Source organism: Grosmannia clavigera (genome assembly GCF_000143105.1).
Source record: "Grosmannia clavigera kw1407 unplaced genomic scaffold GCSC_113, whole genome shotgun sequence".
NCBI lineage: Eukaryota > Fungi > Ascomycota > Sordariomycetes > Ophiostomatales > Ophiostomataceae > Leptographium > Leptographium clavigerum.
In genome coordinates this window covers 3,071,267-3,088,737 of record NW_014040831.1, presented here as the reverse complement: position 1 = coordinate 3,088,737, position 17,471 = coordinate 3,071,267, and the positions used below count along the sequence as shown (strand labels likewise).

At 44.5% G+C, this 17,471-nt stretch overlaps 4 protein-coding genes across 4 annotated transcripts; 2 read left to right on the top strand and 2 right to left on the bottom strand.

Moving 5' to 3' along the window:
* Positions 1 to 5,041: 5,041 nt before the first annotated feature.
* On the top strand, positions 5,042 to 8,197 carry CMQ_3318 (telomere silencing protein; the record flags this gene model as incomplete). The annotated part of the gene is made up of 3 exons (XM_014319256.1): positions 5,042 to 5,047; positions 5,161 to 7,860; positions 7,946 to 8,197. 3 exons carry the CDS (start codon positions 5,042 to 5,044, stop codon positions 8,195 to 8,197), a joined length of 2,958 nt encoding a protein of 985 aa, XP_014174731.1.
* A 1,123-nt stretch (positions 8,198 to 9,320) lies between these two features.
* On the top strand, positions 9,321 to 11,987 carry CMQ_4058 (serine/threonine-protein phosphatase family protein; the record flags this gene model as incomplete). The annotated part of the gene is made up of 3 exons (XM_014319996.1): positions 9,321 to 9,329; positions 10,055 to 11,539; positions 11,652 to 11,987. The coding sequence occupies 3 exons, from the start codon at positions 9,321 to 9,323 to the stop codon at positions 11,985 to 11,987; spliced, it is 1,830 nt and encodes a 609-aa protein (XP_014175471.1).
* A 476-nt stretch (positions 11,988 to 12,463) lies between these two features.
* On the bottom strand, positions 12,464 to 13,287 carry CMQ_4022 (ubiquinone biosynthesis methyltransferase coq5; the record flags this gene model as incomplete). Its single annotated transcript, XM_014319960.1, has 2 exons — positions 12,464 to 13,178; positions 13,247 to 13,287. The coding sequence occupies 2 exons, from the start codon at positions 13,285 to 13,287 to the stop codon at positions 12,464 to 12,466; spliced, it is 756 nt and encodes a 251-aa protein (XP_014175435.1).
* Positions 13,288 to 14,495: 1,208 nt separating this feature from the next.
* CMQ_3962 (2-oxoisovalerate dehydrogenase complex alpha) lies at positions 14,496 to 15,851 on the bottom strand (the record flags this gene model as incomplete). Its single annotated transcript, XM_014319900.1, has 2 exons — positions 14,496 to 15,266; positions 15,327 to 15,851. The coding sequence occupies 2 exons, from the start codon at positions 15,849 to 15,851 to the stop codon at positions 14,496 to 14,498; spliced, it is 1,296 nt and encodes a 431-aa protein (XP_014175375.1).
* Positions 15,852 to 17,471: the final 1,620 nt, after the last annotated feature.

Below are 17,471 nucleotides of genomic sequence, written 5' to 3'. Positions count from 1 at the left end.
AAGCTTTAACGTATCTTTTTATAAGGTATAGCTAAGTTTCTTAGCTATTGCTATTAAAGCTATTAACCTTTAAGTAATTACTATATAATTGCTTGGCGCTATAATAATATTATTAGCTATTATCTACTAAAGTAGTAACTTATTTATTCTAGCTAAAAACTCTTAAATATATTAAGCTAAGCTTTTAATTTTATTAAGAAGCTATTAGTTAGCAATTAGCTACTAGCATATATAAGTTAATATACTTACTAGTAAGTATAATATATTATTAGCTATATAGCTAATATAGCGTGCTAAGCTTTTTAGTAAGGCTATATATAAGAATTTATAGTAAATATTTAAGTAAGCTTTAAGAATATAGTTTAAGTATAAAGCTTACTATAAGGTTAGCTATTGCTTAGTAACTACTATGCTGGTAAAGACTTATACTTTTAAAAGATAGTATATATGCTTAAAAAGAGTATTTTATAAGGTTTATATTTATAAAAAGGTTTATTAAGACTTAAAAGTAGCTTTAGTTAGATATTATTTATAAGCAATTATTAGCTACTATATAAAGTTATAGAATATTATATTAACCTACTATACTAGTAAGATTAAAGAAAAAAGGCTAAAAAGGTAAAAGTAGTCTTATAAGTATAAATAAATTTATCTTAAAATTATAAAATATACCTACTCTTTTATACCTTAAGGTAATAAAAAGGCTATATTATCAAACGTTTAAAATTAAATAAATAAACGTTTTAATAGTAAACTACCTTTACTATCTAGTTAGTAATAGTTTTATAATTAATAAGTAATAAATAACTACTAATACCTTCATCTTACCTTACTAGTACTTAAAAGTTTTAAGCCTTATACTAGTAGTTTTAGTTAGTATATACTATACCTTTATATACTTAGTATTTAAGGCTAGCTTTTTTATAACACTTATTAGTAGTAACCTAAGCGTTCCTTAACTAAAATCTAAGCTATATATATGCCTTTTAAAAAGCTTTAATATATAAGATAACCTTTACATTAATGAGATCTAGCGTTTACTACTACTATAAACTAAGTAGTATATATACGCTTTTACGTTACTTAAATATAGTTATATAAGCAAGAAGTCTACAACTACTTAGCGACCGCTAATAACCTAAGGCACTTAACTTTTTTTCCTAACTTTATATAAAGAGGTTTTTTAATAAGTTAGTAGCTACTATATATACACCTTTAAGCTAATAAAGGCGTTACTTAAAGAAAGAAGAGATAGTATAAAGGTATTCTGTATACGCGTCCTTACACACCGGTTTAGCAACCCGTCGCTTACTAAGCGTTAGACTTAACAAACTATCTTAACACGTTATATAAGACTAATATAGCTACTTAGCTATGCTACGCCCTACTACGGTTACGCTATACCGCATCTTCTAGTTATGTATAAATAAGCTAGCAGGCCGTCGCCTTCTAGTCTACTATAGTTTGTTAAGTTAAAGTCTTAATATAATAAATACAAACACGTTTGAGCCTTTATAACTATACATTACACACTAACCCTTATAGTTATATAAGACTAGTATAGTTACTTAGCTATGCTACGCTTTATTAAGGTTGCGCTATACTATATATCTTTTAGTTGTGTATAAATTAGCTAGCAGGCTGTCGCTTACTAGTCTATTATAGTTTGTTAAGTTTAAGTCTTAATATATTAGTACAAACACGTTTAAGCCTTTGTAACTATATATTGTATACTAACTCTTATACTTTTTTTACTTTTAGCCTTAAAACTAATACTCTTTATAAGTATTAGTAATCTTTATTATACTAAAAGACTTACTAATGGTTTTATTCTAGTACTACTTTACTAAGTAGTTATTAAGCCTTTACACTATACCTTTAAGCAATCTTGCTTACTTAATTAAAGGTATTGCTAATTTTTTATTATAAGTAATTCTATTTTTACTAGTACATTATTAATAACTTATTACTTTACTAAAGTGTTTAGCTTTCTTTATAAATATAGTATAGTTAAAATTCAAGGTTTAAGTATTTTTAATAAATAAATGTAATAAAGTATATTTAAATAAAGCGTATAACTAAAAGCTTACTAGCATAAAAGTAGTTATAATACTTTTACTAATTAGCTACTAGTTTAGTAATTAGCTAACTACTTACTTAAATAATCTTTATATCTTTTAAGTATTATAAGCATTCTTTATTATTATTAACTACTCTTTTATCTTAGTAATAATAGCACTAATTTCTAGCTTTTTAATACTATATTATAGTAGCTTATTATTATAGTAGTAATTACTAAGTAGTAGCCTTATAGCCTTTATAGCTATAATATTAATTAGTACCTTTAGCGTTTATATAATATAAGTATATTTATTACTTTATAGCTACTTTTTAGCTAGTAAGGTATTATTAAGTAGTATATATAGTAGTCTTATATATAATTTAATAAATAAGGTTAAGGTGCTTAAAAACGCTACGCATAAAGTATAGCTGCTATATATTAGCGTAAAAGTTTAAGAGTATTCTACGCACTTGCCCTACGCACCGGTTCGGCGACCCACCGCTTACTAAGCGTCGGACTTATAAAACTGTCTTAACATGTAAACAGGGCAAAGCATGGCTACTTAGCTATGCTATACCCGCTTAGGGTTGCGCTATCGCGCACCTCTTATTTACGTATAAATTAGATAGTAGGCTTTTGCTTACTAGTCTTTTATAGTTTGTTAAGTTAAAGTCTTAATATAATAATATAAGTATGTTTAAGCCTTTATAACTATATATTATATATAATCCTTTATAAAAAGGTAGTATTAGTATATTCTTTACTTTTAATAGTTTATATATAATATATAGTTATAAAAGCTTAAATAGACTTATATTAAGAGGCTAAGTAATATAAGAAGTATAAGTATATAAATAATAAGGTTTAGCTTATTATTTATATACTTAATTATAAAATTATTAGTAATATAGCTTTAATAACTATTAAAAACTAGTAGCTACTATTAGCTTATATTATCTAGCTTAATAAAAAGTAAGAAGATAAATATAAGCTAGTTAACTATAAGTTTATTATTAGCTTAGCTTAAGTTTACTTACATTATTATATTAAGACTTTAATTTAATAAACTATAAAAGACTAGTAAGTAAAGGCTTACTAGTTAATTTATATATAACTAAAAAATATAGTATAAACCTTAGTAAAGTATAGTATAGTTAAGTAGCTATATTAGTTTTATATAATATATTAAGATAGTTTATTAAGTTTAATACTTAGTAAGTAACTAGTTATTAAACTAGTATATAAAGATATATATATAAAATACTTTTATATAAAAGCTTTTAGTTTAGCTTTTCTTATTCTTTTTAAGCTAAGCTTAAAAACTTATAAAGGTTTAAGATAGCTATATATAGTAGTTATATAATATAATATACTATAAAAAGTAAAAAGCTAAATAAAGTTTAATATAAGTAAAAAGTATTAACTAAAAAATAAATAAATATATTATAACTTTTTAAAAGTTTAAATTAATACTAGTATTAAGCCTTACTTTTATACCTTTTAACTAATTATAAGCTTATCTAGCTATAAAGGTTTATATATAATATATAGTTATAAAAGCTTAAACGTATTTATACTATTATATTAAAACTTTAACTTAATAAACTATAAAAGACTAGTAAGTAAAAGCTTACTATCTAATTTATAAATAAATAAAAGGTGCGCGATAGCGCAACCCTAAGTAGGTGTAGCATAGCAAAGTGGCTATGCTTTGCCTTGTTTACGTGTTAAGATAGTTCGTTAAGTCTGACGCTTAGTAAGCGGTAGGTCGCCGAACCGGTGCGTAGGCAAGTGGGTAGAATACCCTTATACCGGCTAAGTAGGGCGGAAGCTGTACAGTGTGGCGGATTCTAATGCTTGACAACTATACGTTATATAATGCTTACGTTAAACTAACTTACGTAAGCTGCAAGATAATTGCGTACGCCAAGAGCCTATTACCTAGCCTTTAAAGTATTGTCCTCTCTTCTTAAGTTGCTAAACTTGCAGGTATAGTGTGCATAGTATAGACATCTCTTTATGCGTAGTAAGATGCGTAATACATAATAGAATACTAGGTATAAGCAGGCTAGCGCTGTACATATACAGATAAGGTGGTAACGAATACTAGGAGGGAAGAAAGAAGTAGCTACTCCGTACGGAGTACTCCGTATAGTAAAGGCTAGTAACAAGAATGTGCATTTTTCTGATTTGGGTATAGCGTAGGCTAAAGCGGTGTGGGGGAGGGGGGGGTATTGCCTTCGGTAGGGATCTTCGTACGTTGTAGTTGAGGTTTTACGAATGTTACACCGGCGCTATTATGTCTCGTCCGCGTCTAGCGGTAGTAAGAATCGCCACGTGACATATTCCCTTAACGAAGGATAGGAGGATAGGAGACGAGAGTACTCCGTACCCATATATATACGGAGCACGAAGTATCTTATTTCACAAGCTTGTCTTATGGCCACCCTAAACGCTTTACTGTATATGGCTGAGGCTCCATTTCACTCCTTTTCTCTTCTTTTAATTGCTTTTTCTTTCGAACTTCTACGGAAAGAACAAGAATAAGTAAAGAGGGTGGTTAAGCAAGGAGACGCACTGCACACTAATCCACCAACGGTCGATAGCGACCGACCTCGGGCCTTGTTTGTTTGACACAAACCGCGAAATACGACCTTGAAGAAAGTTGTTGATGTCTCCTACCGCGGGCAACTCAACCATACTTAAACAGCAACAACCCCACGGCACGGTTCAACTTGACTGTTGTTGATCGACCATCTGATCCTTCTGTACCTGCACCTACTCTTTCCATATTCATCCGGAAAACCTCAAGAGACATCAAGCAACCCGAGCACCAAGCACCGTGATTTCCACCCATGATACCCCTGCGAACGAGTCGCGTATACTACCATACGACGAACAGTCCGATACAGTTTGCACTTCTGCCTCCACGAAAACACTAGGCCCGGTCTCGTATGTGGCCTCGTCCTGTTGCCCTCGATGATGGTGCGTTTGCCAAACTCCTCATTACATAGAATCAGTGTTGGTCTTTTGTCGTGTCTGGCACCTAGCTCCGTTTCTAGCAACACAGTTGCTAATTTCAGCGAGCCTCCTACTAGACCTCGTCTCGGCCCCTCGACAACGGCGAGAGCTTTGCAAGCCGGCGAGGCCACAGCAACCAGTTATCAATATCAGACCCCAGTCACCATGTCACCGAAGCGATTGGAACACTTTACGACGACAGCGACGATGACTCACTTCACGAACCTCGGCGAAACAGTCGCCCACTCAGCTTCATGGCGTCTCCGTACGGCGGAGAACAGATCCAGAAGGCCCAGTATACCCGGTTGCAGCCTCAAGTACAGACACCCCACCAGCCTTATGAACGAAATCAACAACGCATATCTGAAGACACATTACTGTCGACGAAGTCCACAGCGGCCCCGAACAGCGGCTCCTCAGGAAAGCTAGCCCAAACACCGCCAGCTCGAGCACCTAGCCAGAAAAGCGCTTTATCCTACGAAGCTTCCCTGACACCCCTGCAACCCCTATCCCCCTTGTCCCCGACTTTGTCTCTTCGTGATGTTCAAGCAGACACTCACAGCACCTCCCAGTTTCCTATCACAAATATCGATAACCCGGACGACATCGCACAGGAACTCAGCAATTTACAGGCTCTCCGTCGCATGTCGATAGATGTTGGTAATACTGCTGATCCAGACCTCATGCCTTTCCAAGGCCTGTCTCTAATGGCAATGCCATCCATCGCACCTACTGGGGAGGACGATGAAGGCGACATCTCCAGGTTGCTTTGGGTTCCCGCTAAAGTGCACCCGGAGCTCGCTCCCGACCAATTTAAAAACTTTCTCGAGAATCGGGTGCAGTCCATGAGGCGGCGATCGGGAGAGTCGTCATTATCTATCGACGCCACACAAATGAACAATACCGGGCTGATGAGGAAGAGATCGATGCTGTCAAGACAAGTGGACAGTGACGTTGCAAAACCAGGTACCGGCAGAGGTGGACAAGACGACGACGACCCTACAAACCCAGCTTCGAGAAGTAGAGGCTCGTCGGCCAGTGTTTCTTTTGGCACACCAGAGTTAAGTTTGAATGAACTGGTCAAAGATCCGACGAAAGTGGTCCAAAAGCTAGCGATGGACACACAACGTCAAACTGAAGCCAGCCTCGAAAGAAGCGGCCTCGATGATGACAAACCAATCTTACCCGTTCCATCTATGGGTTTGCGAAGGTCAACTCGGACCACTTATCGGAAAGGTGGTAGTCTTAGGTCTGGTAATCGGCAACCGCTCTCCAAGCGAGGAGCTGTGCGGCAAACGGAAAAAGATGACGATAAAGAGGCGGACGGAATAGCATCGGGGTCAACCGAGATACCCATCCCCGGTGTGTTACAGCGTGTCCTGTCAGAACCTATCCATACAGAGGGGTCTTCTCGCCCATCGCTCTTTACGAGAAGGAAACTCTCATTTACACAGGAGCATGTGGTAGCAACTGTTCCAGAAGTAGACTTTTCACCGTCTGAATCGACTTCCACGGATATACCGCTGTCCGCCCTGCTTGACGAAACTACAGCAGACTCAACTTCTCCAAACACCCTTGGCCCTTCTATATCTGCGGCCGAGTCAGTGTCTCATACCTCTCCCCCCAACCGTCCTCATGGATCAAGTTCGGCCGAATCATCGCAGCAATCCCCACAGCGATCATCGTCGCAAGCCATTAACATTCCACCTTTATCACAACCCTCGACGGCTATACAGAACCAGCAAACAGGCGCCGACGAACAGCAACACCAGCCTCCACCTCGATCAAGCCGGCGACCATCTGGCGGGCGCGCTAACTCGCATCAACCTCCCCCAGCAGCAGCTGCAACGGCCGATCTGACAATAGCCTCACCTATAGCAGCCTCCAAGCTTACTCCAACACCACAGGAAAGTGTCCAGCGCTCAACACCAGCTCCAGCAGCTGCTTCTACTCGGACCGATAACTTGGCGTCCAGTCCAACTACGCCGGTAGACGAACGGAAACCGGACAAAAGGGCCAAGGACAGGGAGGAAAGCGAAGGCAGCAAATCCACGGGCTGGAAATGGTTCAAGAATGACGACAGAGACAAAAAGAAGAAGGAAAAAGACGATCTGCTTAAGAAGGCACGGGCGAAAAGTATCGGAGAGCGTATACAGACAGACAAGTCTCACGACAACGCTCGCCTCGACGTGCTGCAAAGTTCTATCGACAACGGCAACCACAAAGGACGAGAGAGCGTAGTCCTAGATCGGGATAACGGAGACAACAAATCGCGCGACGAAAAGAAGAAAGAGAGCAGCCGGAAATCCAGTGAAGCAAGGAAGGAGAAGGATGGCTTTTCCTTCGGCTCGATATTTGGTGGATCTCGCCGAAAGGAGAATAGGGAAGGCGGGAGCAGCAAGAGCAAGCAGAGAGCGGCGTCACCCGAGCCTCCGGTGATTCTACTTCGTCCGGACGTGGACTACCCCTTCACGCGATTTCCGATTGTGGAGGAGCGTGCCATCTACCGAATGGCACACATAAAACTTGCCAACCCGCGACGTGACCTGCGGAGCCAGGTACTGCTATCGAATTTTATGTATTCGTACTTGGCAAAGGTTCAAGCCATGCACCCGCAGCTAAATGTTCCAGTTTCTCCTCAGCAGAAACGTCAGGAAGAGGAGCGAAAACGCCGGGAACAAGAGGAGCAACAACAAAAATACATGGAGCAGCAGATGCAAATCCAGCAGCACCAGTCCCAATCCGGCACCGAAGAATACAACCTTGAATATCACGGGGTTAGTAGTCCCCTTCTTTAGCACTCTTGGTGCACACAGTTAGCGAGCATCCTGTAAGCTGATATTTTACTTCTCGTCTTTATAGGAAGCAATTCAATATGGAGACTTGAGTCATCACCAAGAGGGCGAACGTGTTGATTATGTTGACAATGCTCAAAAGTTTGATCATGCCCAGGGTGACCACCAGAATCATGATTCTTTTGTCGTGGGCGAAGCGTCGAAGCAGCTCGAGCGAAGCGAAGGCTACGAGAATGAGGGTCAAAATAGTGGAGCACGTGGCTATTATGACTACGGCCACTCTGATGATAGCCAACATGATGATGGTGGCATGTGGTGAATGCTGGGTGAGTGTCGCTGGCAGGTAAAGCGACCTGGTAGATGCACAACGGCAACTGTCTTCCATTGCTCCTCAGGCGGCTCTATTTCTATTTTGGCAAGTATCGGCCATGGTTTACACATTGTATGTTGAAGAGACACGGCCCTCGGTTCCCATTCTTACTTGGATTTCTCGCAGACTTTCTTACGTGCTATTATATATCATGTCATCTGTACGGTTATATGTTCATAGCTGCATGCATGGGCGGGGAGTACGGAGTTGTCAGATCACAATCAATACTAATGCTCTTAGTGCAGTTCAGTCGGTATTTTCTTCGGTCCATTCTAGGGGTCGTCTGTGTCTTGTATGCCGTTTGCCAGCAGTTTACAATAGTAAGAAACATTGCATATCAGTTGAGACCGCTTTTAAAAGACAAAGAGATGTATTGAAATGAAGTATCCGCCGTGCTCTAGATATTTACTGCATATATAACCAAGTTTATTGTCTTTATACACGGGATACTTGATAGAGTCGTTAGTGCTTTGCACTACTTGTAAGACGTCTTCAAATAACAGATGCCGGCTGTATTGTTGTTGCATATTCCTTAAAACGGCGAAAGGAAGCTAGTACACATACGGTTAAGCGCGTATAGTTTTGGTCGCGCCTCCCCTTTCTAACCCGCGCAGTAAAGGTTGAGAAATGAAATTAAAAAAGTGCTTCCGTTTCTTTCCCACCCTCTTCTTCGTTCTTGCCTTCCCTTACAACTTGCCCCTGCAGTTTGCGACCGGCAAAATTAGGCACTGAGGTTCCCGTCACACCACCGTTTACTTAGAGCGAATGTTTGCGCCTGACAACAAAACGCCCTCCGCCTCACCTCTTTGATACCCCCGACCCATCCCGCTCTGGCTCGTCGCTTCGTTTTCTTTCGCTACGACCTGCTTTCAAGCTTCGAAAAGCTTCGAACGTTGAACAGTGCAACATTCTTGGGGATTTGTTTTTCCCCTCTACTCACCATAGCTCATACATTTTACACCCTGCTACCCACGCCGAATCGAGCAAAACCATCAACCCCCCCTCCTCCCTCCTAGACAGCTCTACGGTGCATTTCCCTCGCCTTCTCGGCTTCAGAAACAGCACCAGAATCATGGCATCGGTGAGCACCCAGCTTATCTCCCTTCCTAGCACAATTTTTTTTCCCCGGCTCTACTGGTGCCAAAACTGGTTTTCTCACTACTGCCAAGTATTTTGGCTGCTGTGTGATCTGTCAACCTCCATCAAAGCATGATCAAGGCTGCAAGAAAACAACGCTGATAGACGACCCGCGATCATAGCAACCTCGTCATTCGTACATTGGCCAAGGTGGTGCTGGGTATTTGCCTAATGGAGCTGCCGGTGCCCCATCTCCCGCCCTGTCGACCGAAGCCAGACCCCTCTTACCCAACCAAGGTCGAATCGTCCAAACGGGCCCTATCCGGGTTTTGTGTATTGCAGATGTTCGAGGTAATACAATGGCATAAACCGAAAACACCCCCCCGATTAGTTTGTCATTTTTTTTTATATCTCGGCATACAATCATCAGCGGAACAGCGTGCGGTTTCTCGAGTATGCGTTTAGAACTGACTAGAATTGATAGGAAACCTTCGGTCGCTAAACGATCTCGCAAAGCAAGCGCGTGCTGACTATATCATTCATACGGGTGATTTTGGATTTTATGACGATACATCTTTGGAGCGCATTGCTGAAAAGTACTTACTATTTCTAGCCCCGTGGCACTGATCATCTTTTATTGCTTGGTCTTTACTGACCGAATGCGCTTCTGTGACCAGGACCCTGAAACATGTGGCTCAATATTCTCCCTTGATTTCCGAAGCCGTTAAGAAATCAATCTCACAACCCGGCAATGGTGCTTCTGTCAAGTCCCGGTTTTCGCCGAGCGAGCTACCGCTTTCTGAGCTATCCCTTCTGCTGAACGGTGAGCTCAGATTGAACGTACCAGTCTATACGGTATGGGGTGCATGCGAGGATGTCCGTGTCCTGGAGAAGTTCCGGTCTCGCGAGTACAAAGTTCCCAACCTCCATATCATTGACGAAGCCCAGTCCATGCTGCTAGAAGTCGGTGGCGTGAAGCTTCGACTTCTAGGCTTGGGTGGTGCTGTCGTTATGCACAAGCTATTTGATAACGGTGAAGGCCGTACCACTATTGCTGGTGGCCAGGGCACCATGTGGACGACACTGCTTCAGATGGGCGAACTGGTGGATACTGCGAATCGAGTTTACGATCCTACGGAAACTCGCGTTTTCATTACGCATGCTTCGCCAGCCCGTGAAGGCATATTGAACCAGCTTTCGGTCACTCTCAAAGCAGATTTCTCTATCTCGGCTGGCCTGCACTTTCGGTACGGCAGCTCGTATAATGAGTTTAGCGTCAATCCCACCCTTGATCACTATCGTGGTAAGCTGGCTGCCAGCAAGGCATCTTTCAATGACGTATGGGAGACTGTCAAGGGAGAAGTCGAACCAGCCATTCAGCAAAACGAAGCACAGCAAAATTTGCTCAAAAACGCTATTAGCATAGTGGAAAAAATGCCAACAACAGCAGCTGGTGGGAATCCTTTTGGCTCTGCAGGAGGCCCTCCTGCTTTAGGCCAAGTGGACGAGAGTGCATTCAAGAACATGTGGAACTTTAACCTTGCCGATGCAGCATTTGGCTTTCTAGTTTTGGAAATCCAGGACGGTCGTATCGGTACGGAGATGAGGGCCCAAGGCTTCAATTTCTCACATCGCGGCATGAAGCAGCAGGGCAACGCACCACAGCAAGTTCCAGCTCCAGCTGCAGCTTCCACTGCCTCGCCTCAGCCAGTCGTTGCCACCCTCCCTCCTACGCAGCCGCAGCAACAATCCCAGACGCAGGCCATCTTGCCACAGAGCCAGTCGGTCATACAACAACAGCAGCAGTCTACGTCAGGCAAAGCTGAACCAGGAAAGCTGACAGCCTCCAACCCTGGCTCCGGTCCCGCGAAGTCTGCTACGCCTCAACCCCCATCGCTGCCGAGCCGTAAGGACTTAGATAAGCCTTCCGTCTCAACGAATGGCACGGTGAACGGACCAGAATCAATTCCATCTCCTGCCCCGAGGGGCTCGGCTCAGGATGTCATCGGCTTGTTCATTATGAATGCCCAGCCTGACGATCAGACCCGGGAGCTCTTCGCTGATGAAGACGTGGCCAGGATTGTCAAAATCGAGAAATATGGACAAACGAATAAGGTGGTTCATTTCAGGACCGTCGAAGACCGTGATGGTGCAATGGCGCGACTGCCCGAAGAAGCAAAGCACCGTGCCACCGAGGACCGTTCCAGACCTTTGGTAAGAAATTTTGTTCCCAGGGAATCAAGTAAGCCATTCGGACGAGGAGATCGGGGTGGAGCAGGCACTTGGGGGAGCAGTAACCGAGGCGGTGGCAACGTGAATGCTGCAGGGCAGAGCGGGTATCGAAGTGCTGGGGGTGGGACTGGAACAGCCAGTGACAGCGAAGGTGCTGGCCGGCGCGGCGGCGGGGGGAATGCAAGGGGCAGCCGAGGGGCCGGTCGTGGAGGTGAGGGTCGAGGACCCCGTGGCCGAGGAGGTCCAAGAGGCGCTGGCGTTAGCAAAGCAGATGGAAGCAGCGCATCCCCGGCGCCCACGTCTTCTACTCCAGCAGAGTCGTGAACAATCTGCACTTTATGGTTGGCACGAGCTTTCGGTCAAAAATATGCAGCTTTACTTGGACTCATTTAGGTCCGCTCCCTGTGGCTGCTTGATGGTGTCAGTGTAATGCTACCCGATGACCCTTCCGAGTGAGGGGCAGGTGAGAGGGAGAAAAGCGAAATTATGCAGGCCAGTACGGAATACGAAAAAGTATATGTATAATGACTGGTTGGATCGTTCTCCCGATGAGATCCATGCAACGCTATGCGACCATATTCCGGAGTATTCGCATTCTTATATTAAAGAGGCACAATTCAAGTCACACGTTTACTGCATGTTGTCTTGCTTTCTTGTGCAGTCCCTGTCTTGTTGTATGAAATATTCCGAATCTTTAGATAGCAGCATCCTTTTGATGGCAACTCAACAAAGGTGCTGGCCCAAAAGTCTGTCCAGGCCTTGAGCATTGAACGACCCAATTACATAACAGTTCAGTTAATTCCTTTCCTACACAATGCTGTGATCTTCATAGGGACGGTGACCGCGCCCACCAGGTACCTCGGCAAGGCATCATTCTGTTATACACGACAGCCTATCGCCGAACTTTTAGTTATTCATAGGCTTCATACCCTTGTGTATGGCTGCGATACCACCTGTTAGGTTTTCATAGCCACACCCAGCAACGGCGAAGCCAGCATCCACAATCATATCCCGGAACTCGTTTTGGGTTGGAAACCTCTCAATACTCTCCACTAGATACTGGTACGAGTCCCGGTCACCAGCGACAAGCTGGCCGATCATGGGGATTGCACTGAAAGACCAGCGCTTGTAAGCAGCGTCAAACAAGGCTGCTGCTGGGTTGCTGTCCGTGGAAGCTATCTTGCTGAACTCAAGACAAGCAAAAACACCGCCTGGTCGCAGGACTCGGTATGCCTCACGCAGTGCTGCGCGGATATCGGAGAAGTTTCGGATCCCAAATGCCACAGTGTACAGGTCTGTGCTAGATGACGCCACAGTATGACTGCCGTCTGGTGCACAAAAGCTAGTAGCATCGGCCTCCAAAAAGGTGAGCGCTGCTTGTTGGCTGGGAGGAAGATGATACTGGGCACGCTCTTGGCCGACAGACAACATGGCGGCATTGATATCTGATATTGTTACGTGCGTGTTCGGATTTTTGTTGATAGCATGCGCATGCCTTAACATGCGGAAGGCGATATCTCCGGTGCCGCCAGCGACGTCAAGAATACGTTGGGGTGTCGCAGCTTGGCCTGATACATGGTCCACTGTGAAGCCAGGGTTAAGTGAGCTGACGAAATGATCCCTGGTGTATTTGTTAGGTTGCAAAAGAGAAAGGGGCACCTTACAGCCGGTTACGGGTTGCATACTCACTTCCATACACGATGCCAGCCAAATGACATCAGATCATTCATACGATCGTACGAATCAGCGACGCTGGTGAACACTTCGGCAACTCGCTTCGTCTTCTCAGCTTCTGTCACTGTCTCGAACCCAAAGTGCGTCTTTCTCTCTGGAAAAATCGGCTCAGGAGCTCCGGAACTGCTACCGCCAACATTCAAGTGGCTCGTCGTTGAAAATAAGCATTTTGACGTTGTGCTTGGACGGCCGCCAGAGCAAGATGGCTGCCACAGCGAGCCTCGGCTATACGCAATTATCCGTGGCAGTTGAATCCGCCGAATAGCCATTCTAGTGTTCTTTAAGATATGTTGTAACTGGATTTCCGATCTCTTTTTTTCCCCGGGGGGGGGGGTGAAGAAGTGAAGCCAAAAGCAAATTTCCTTTTGCAGAACGATGTTCGTGGCGGTGCAGGTGTGGCGTTACCACAATTGGGTAAGATGATATAATACGGAGTACCCCCCACGAATGAGTAGTCACGATCGATTCCATATATTGGTGTAGCGCCAGTTTCGCCTTGGCTCTTCACGTCACTTGTACTAGGGGAGGCCCTCCCGGCACTAACTTGTGATGGGAATGGCGGGAGGGGCTCTGACGTCATTCTCCGGCTTTCCGGCTAATCTGTCTACCGCAACTGGTGCCTCGGACTTCTAGACCACATTTCTTATGTAGGCCAATAACAAGTGCTGTACTTAGTAGAGGCCGCTTATTCGTTACCTTACTGTCGCTTAACCTCATGTTAAGTCAGCATGAAGGCTTACTGGCGTGCTACGTAGGCGTTGCCAAGATACCGTGGGCGCGCGGGATAAAGAGATAAAGAGGAAGGAATGTGGAGCCTAGTAATCGATCCGAAGAAAGACACGGCGCTTTATGGGGCCTGTAGAAATAGGTTATAGTCATACTTAGACTGCTCTCCTAATTTAATGTACCTCTGACAACATGATAGTGTAGCATATGCTTAGGCCTCTTCTCCTCTACTGGCACATTGCAGACAGACGTCTACGAAGAACCTAAAGGATAAAAAAGTGCACGGTACCACGTGGACTCCGTGTCTCCCATTCTTTGGGCGTGGATGTAAGAGGTGCGGTGATGTATATTATTACTGGAAGAGGCTATACAAGGTGCCCTAGGTACCGGTCGTGATATTTGGGAAGTAAATCACCGTAGCGGTAATATCGGCAGCCTGCCATGAAAATGACATGCATTACTTCCAGTAAATGTGCTATTAAGACAAGCTATCCTTCCCACCGTCAAATTCACTAACATCGTACTCCTCTGGATATTTGTCCAGATGTTCCCTCAGCTGTTTCATTTGTGCTCGAAGGTCTGGCGTTAGTTTCTCGTACACACCTTCGAACAGATTTCGGATAGGGGGCTTTTGTTCCTTCTCGGCATCGCCGAAGGCCTTGAGAATAAGTTTTCGTATGTCTGCACGGGTCTCCTTTTCTCTGGCGTCGTTCCAACACCCCCTTGCCTCCAGCCATTTGCGCAAACGCGATACCGGGTTATCTCGTCGTTTCCAATCCTCCACCTCCACTTTTGCTCGGTATGCGAATGAATCATCTGATGTACTGTGATGACCAATGCGATACGTAAGACATTCCAGCAAGACAGGCTTCCCACCATCCTGGAGGGCTAATTCTCTGGCCCTTTTCATTGCGGTTCGGACAGCCCACAGGTCATTACCGTCAACTCTGACGGTATCCATACCGTACCCCAAACCACGGCTAGCGATGCCATCCCCACGATACTGCTCAAGGGCCGGAGTAGAGATTGAATACCCGTTGTTGCGGCATATGAACACAACCGGACACGAGCGGGTGGCGGCTATATTTAGTGCCGCATGAAAGTCGCCTTCGCTTGCAGCACCTTCGCCAAAATAGACAGCTGCAATTTTAGGAGGTGCGGCGGGGTTTTGCATGCGCTGGATTTTTATTGCGTAAGCAGCACCAGCTGCATGGGGAATTTGAGTTCCAAGGGGGGAGGATATGGTGTGCTAACAAGAGGTCAGCAAGGCAAGAATTCCGAAGTATTGATTTTCCATGGAGAGCCTCACAATATTAAGTCTCCTGCTGCCGTAGTGGACTGGCATATTTCTGCCCCCCCCCATATCGTATTTGTTTGCAAACAACTGGCTCATGAACTCCCTCAATGTAAAGCCCCGTTGTTGAAATACCCCCTGTTCGCGGTACTGGCAGAAGATCACATCATCGGCGGTCAGGGCTGATGCTGTACCCACACAGGCAGCTTCCTCACCGGAAGAAACCATATAAAAGCTGATGCGGCCTTGTCGTTGCGCATCAAACATGATGATATCCATTATGGAGATAGTTAGCATATCTTTATACAGCTTGATAACTCCCTCGTCGCTAAGATCAGGATTGAATGCAGGATTAACAGCAACGCCGTGTTGGTCGATGACACGATAAGTTGGCATGGCCGAGTATTCGCAGGGAACTTCAAAATTCAGCTTGTTCGTGAACACGCTTTTGATGGCCCCCGGGAACGCTACGTAGTCAGAATCGGGTTTCGGCGACAGGCTGCTGGCATTCCGCTGTAGAGCAAGGCATGCTGGTGGCATTTGGCGTCGGCATGACTTGACCGATCGTCCCAACGAAGAAAACAGAAAATGAGATAACCGCATTGGGTTCGCGACGGGCATCAGTGGTTTCATTACCCTCTGTTGTGACAGATGCGTGTTTGCCTGACGAGAAGCTATTCATCGGAGTTGCAAAGCACTGGCGTTTTATGGAAGGGAGTCCGGCTTCGGGCCGCGGCTGACATCATTTTAAGCCGACGAAACCCGATTGTCCTATGCTCTTACAAGGCGGAAGAGCATAAGTTACTTGTATCACTCATGGCGCAACGAGGAACTGGCTTTGATATACACATAACTTGAGGGAGAGGTTTGTACTGAACGGCATACGAAGTTGACCGCAGTTGAAAGCTATTGGGATAGAGAACGTTGCCAGCACATGTTTGACAGGCATTCTCTCTTTACGTAAATATCAGGTGATCTCCCACCAGCCTACCAAATTCACGAACTAGAAATACAGCTTACATGCATAATCGGATATTCTTGCATCCATTACATAAGATATCTTACGAGTACTCCGTTAGATACTTGTAATACAGAGTACTCCGTGTTGTCAATTGTCTCCTACTGTCATAACCCACAGCCCACTACTTCTGCCTGACGCAACTTTGCAGTCAAATTGGCCTGCTTTCCCTCCGCTCATCTCTCCCGGCCACGATATCCCATATTCACATATTTTTCCTTCTCCGAGTCTAAAGTCTTTTGACCACCTGTCTTGCTTGATCCATTCTTCTCTTTACGCAGCAACCGAACCTGCGCTGCAAGCCGCCAATGTCGATGACACAGCGGCGAACGTCTTTACCGCACCGCGCTGCCTGATTTCTTTTGCCTTCGCCTGACCCATGGCGTAATCCATGGCAGAACGAACTCCCTCTGCAAAGCCGCGCCCTAGATCGGTTCTCGATAGCGATCTTTCCGGGCCTCCACCTAAACCTGCCGACGCTTCAGTTACTTCTGCTCAAGGCCCGCACTTCACTGGTGTTAGGCACCCCCAAGCTGATAGACAACCTCCCTTAACGACACTAGCACCCCCCTCATTAGCGAAGAAGAAACCAGTACCTGTTCCAGCAGTGTCCCTATCTTCCCGGTACGTCTTTTACACCGCACAGCTTCATATCGCTTCTTGAGATTTCTTTCTAGCTGCCTGGCTTACTGCCTGTCCAACACCAGAGCCCCGTTTCTTCATCGGGCTTGCCTATACTGTGTCTGGCTGTCGTATCCTCATTTCGTTTCTGATCATCTCACACCCTTTATCTTCATAAGCATTCCCCAGAACTCTATATCATCACGTGAAAAAAGGTCGACGGTGGCAACCAAACAATTGAGTCTATTCACTACCTGAAACCTGAACATCTCTAAACAAGTGGTTAAGAAACTTTTTCTGTTTCCTTTTTTATTCCACTTTGGTCATTCCTCTTTACTACACTTTATCGGCCAGCCAGCCAGCCAGCCCCGCAAAACCTCCTCAAACTGATGTTCTCTTGGTCGCTGCTGCTTAACCCTTCGAGTACCTTTTTATCTGGTTGTATATCCGGCAGTATACTCATGTCCCCTAGAGTAACGCGTGCTTCTGCGCGCCAAGCTGCCAGCCTGACAGCCTCTCGG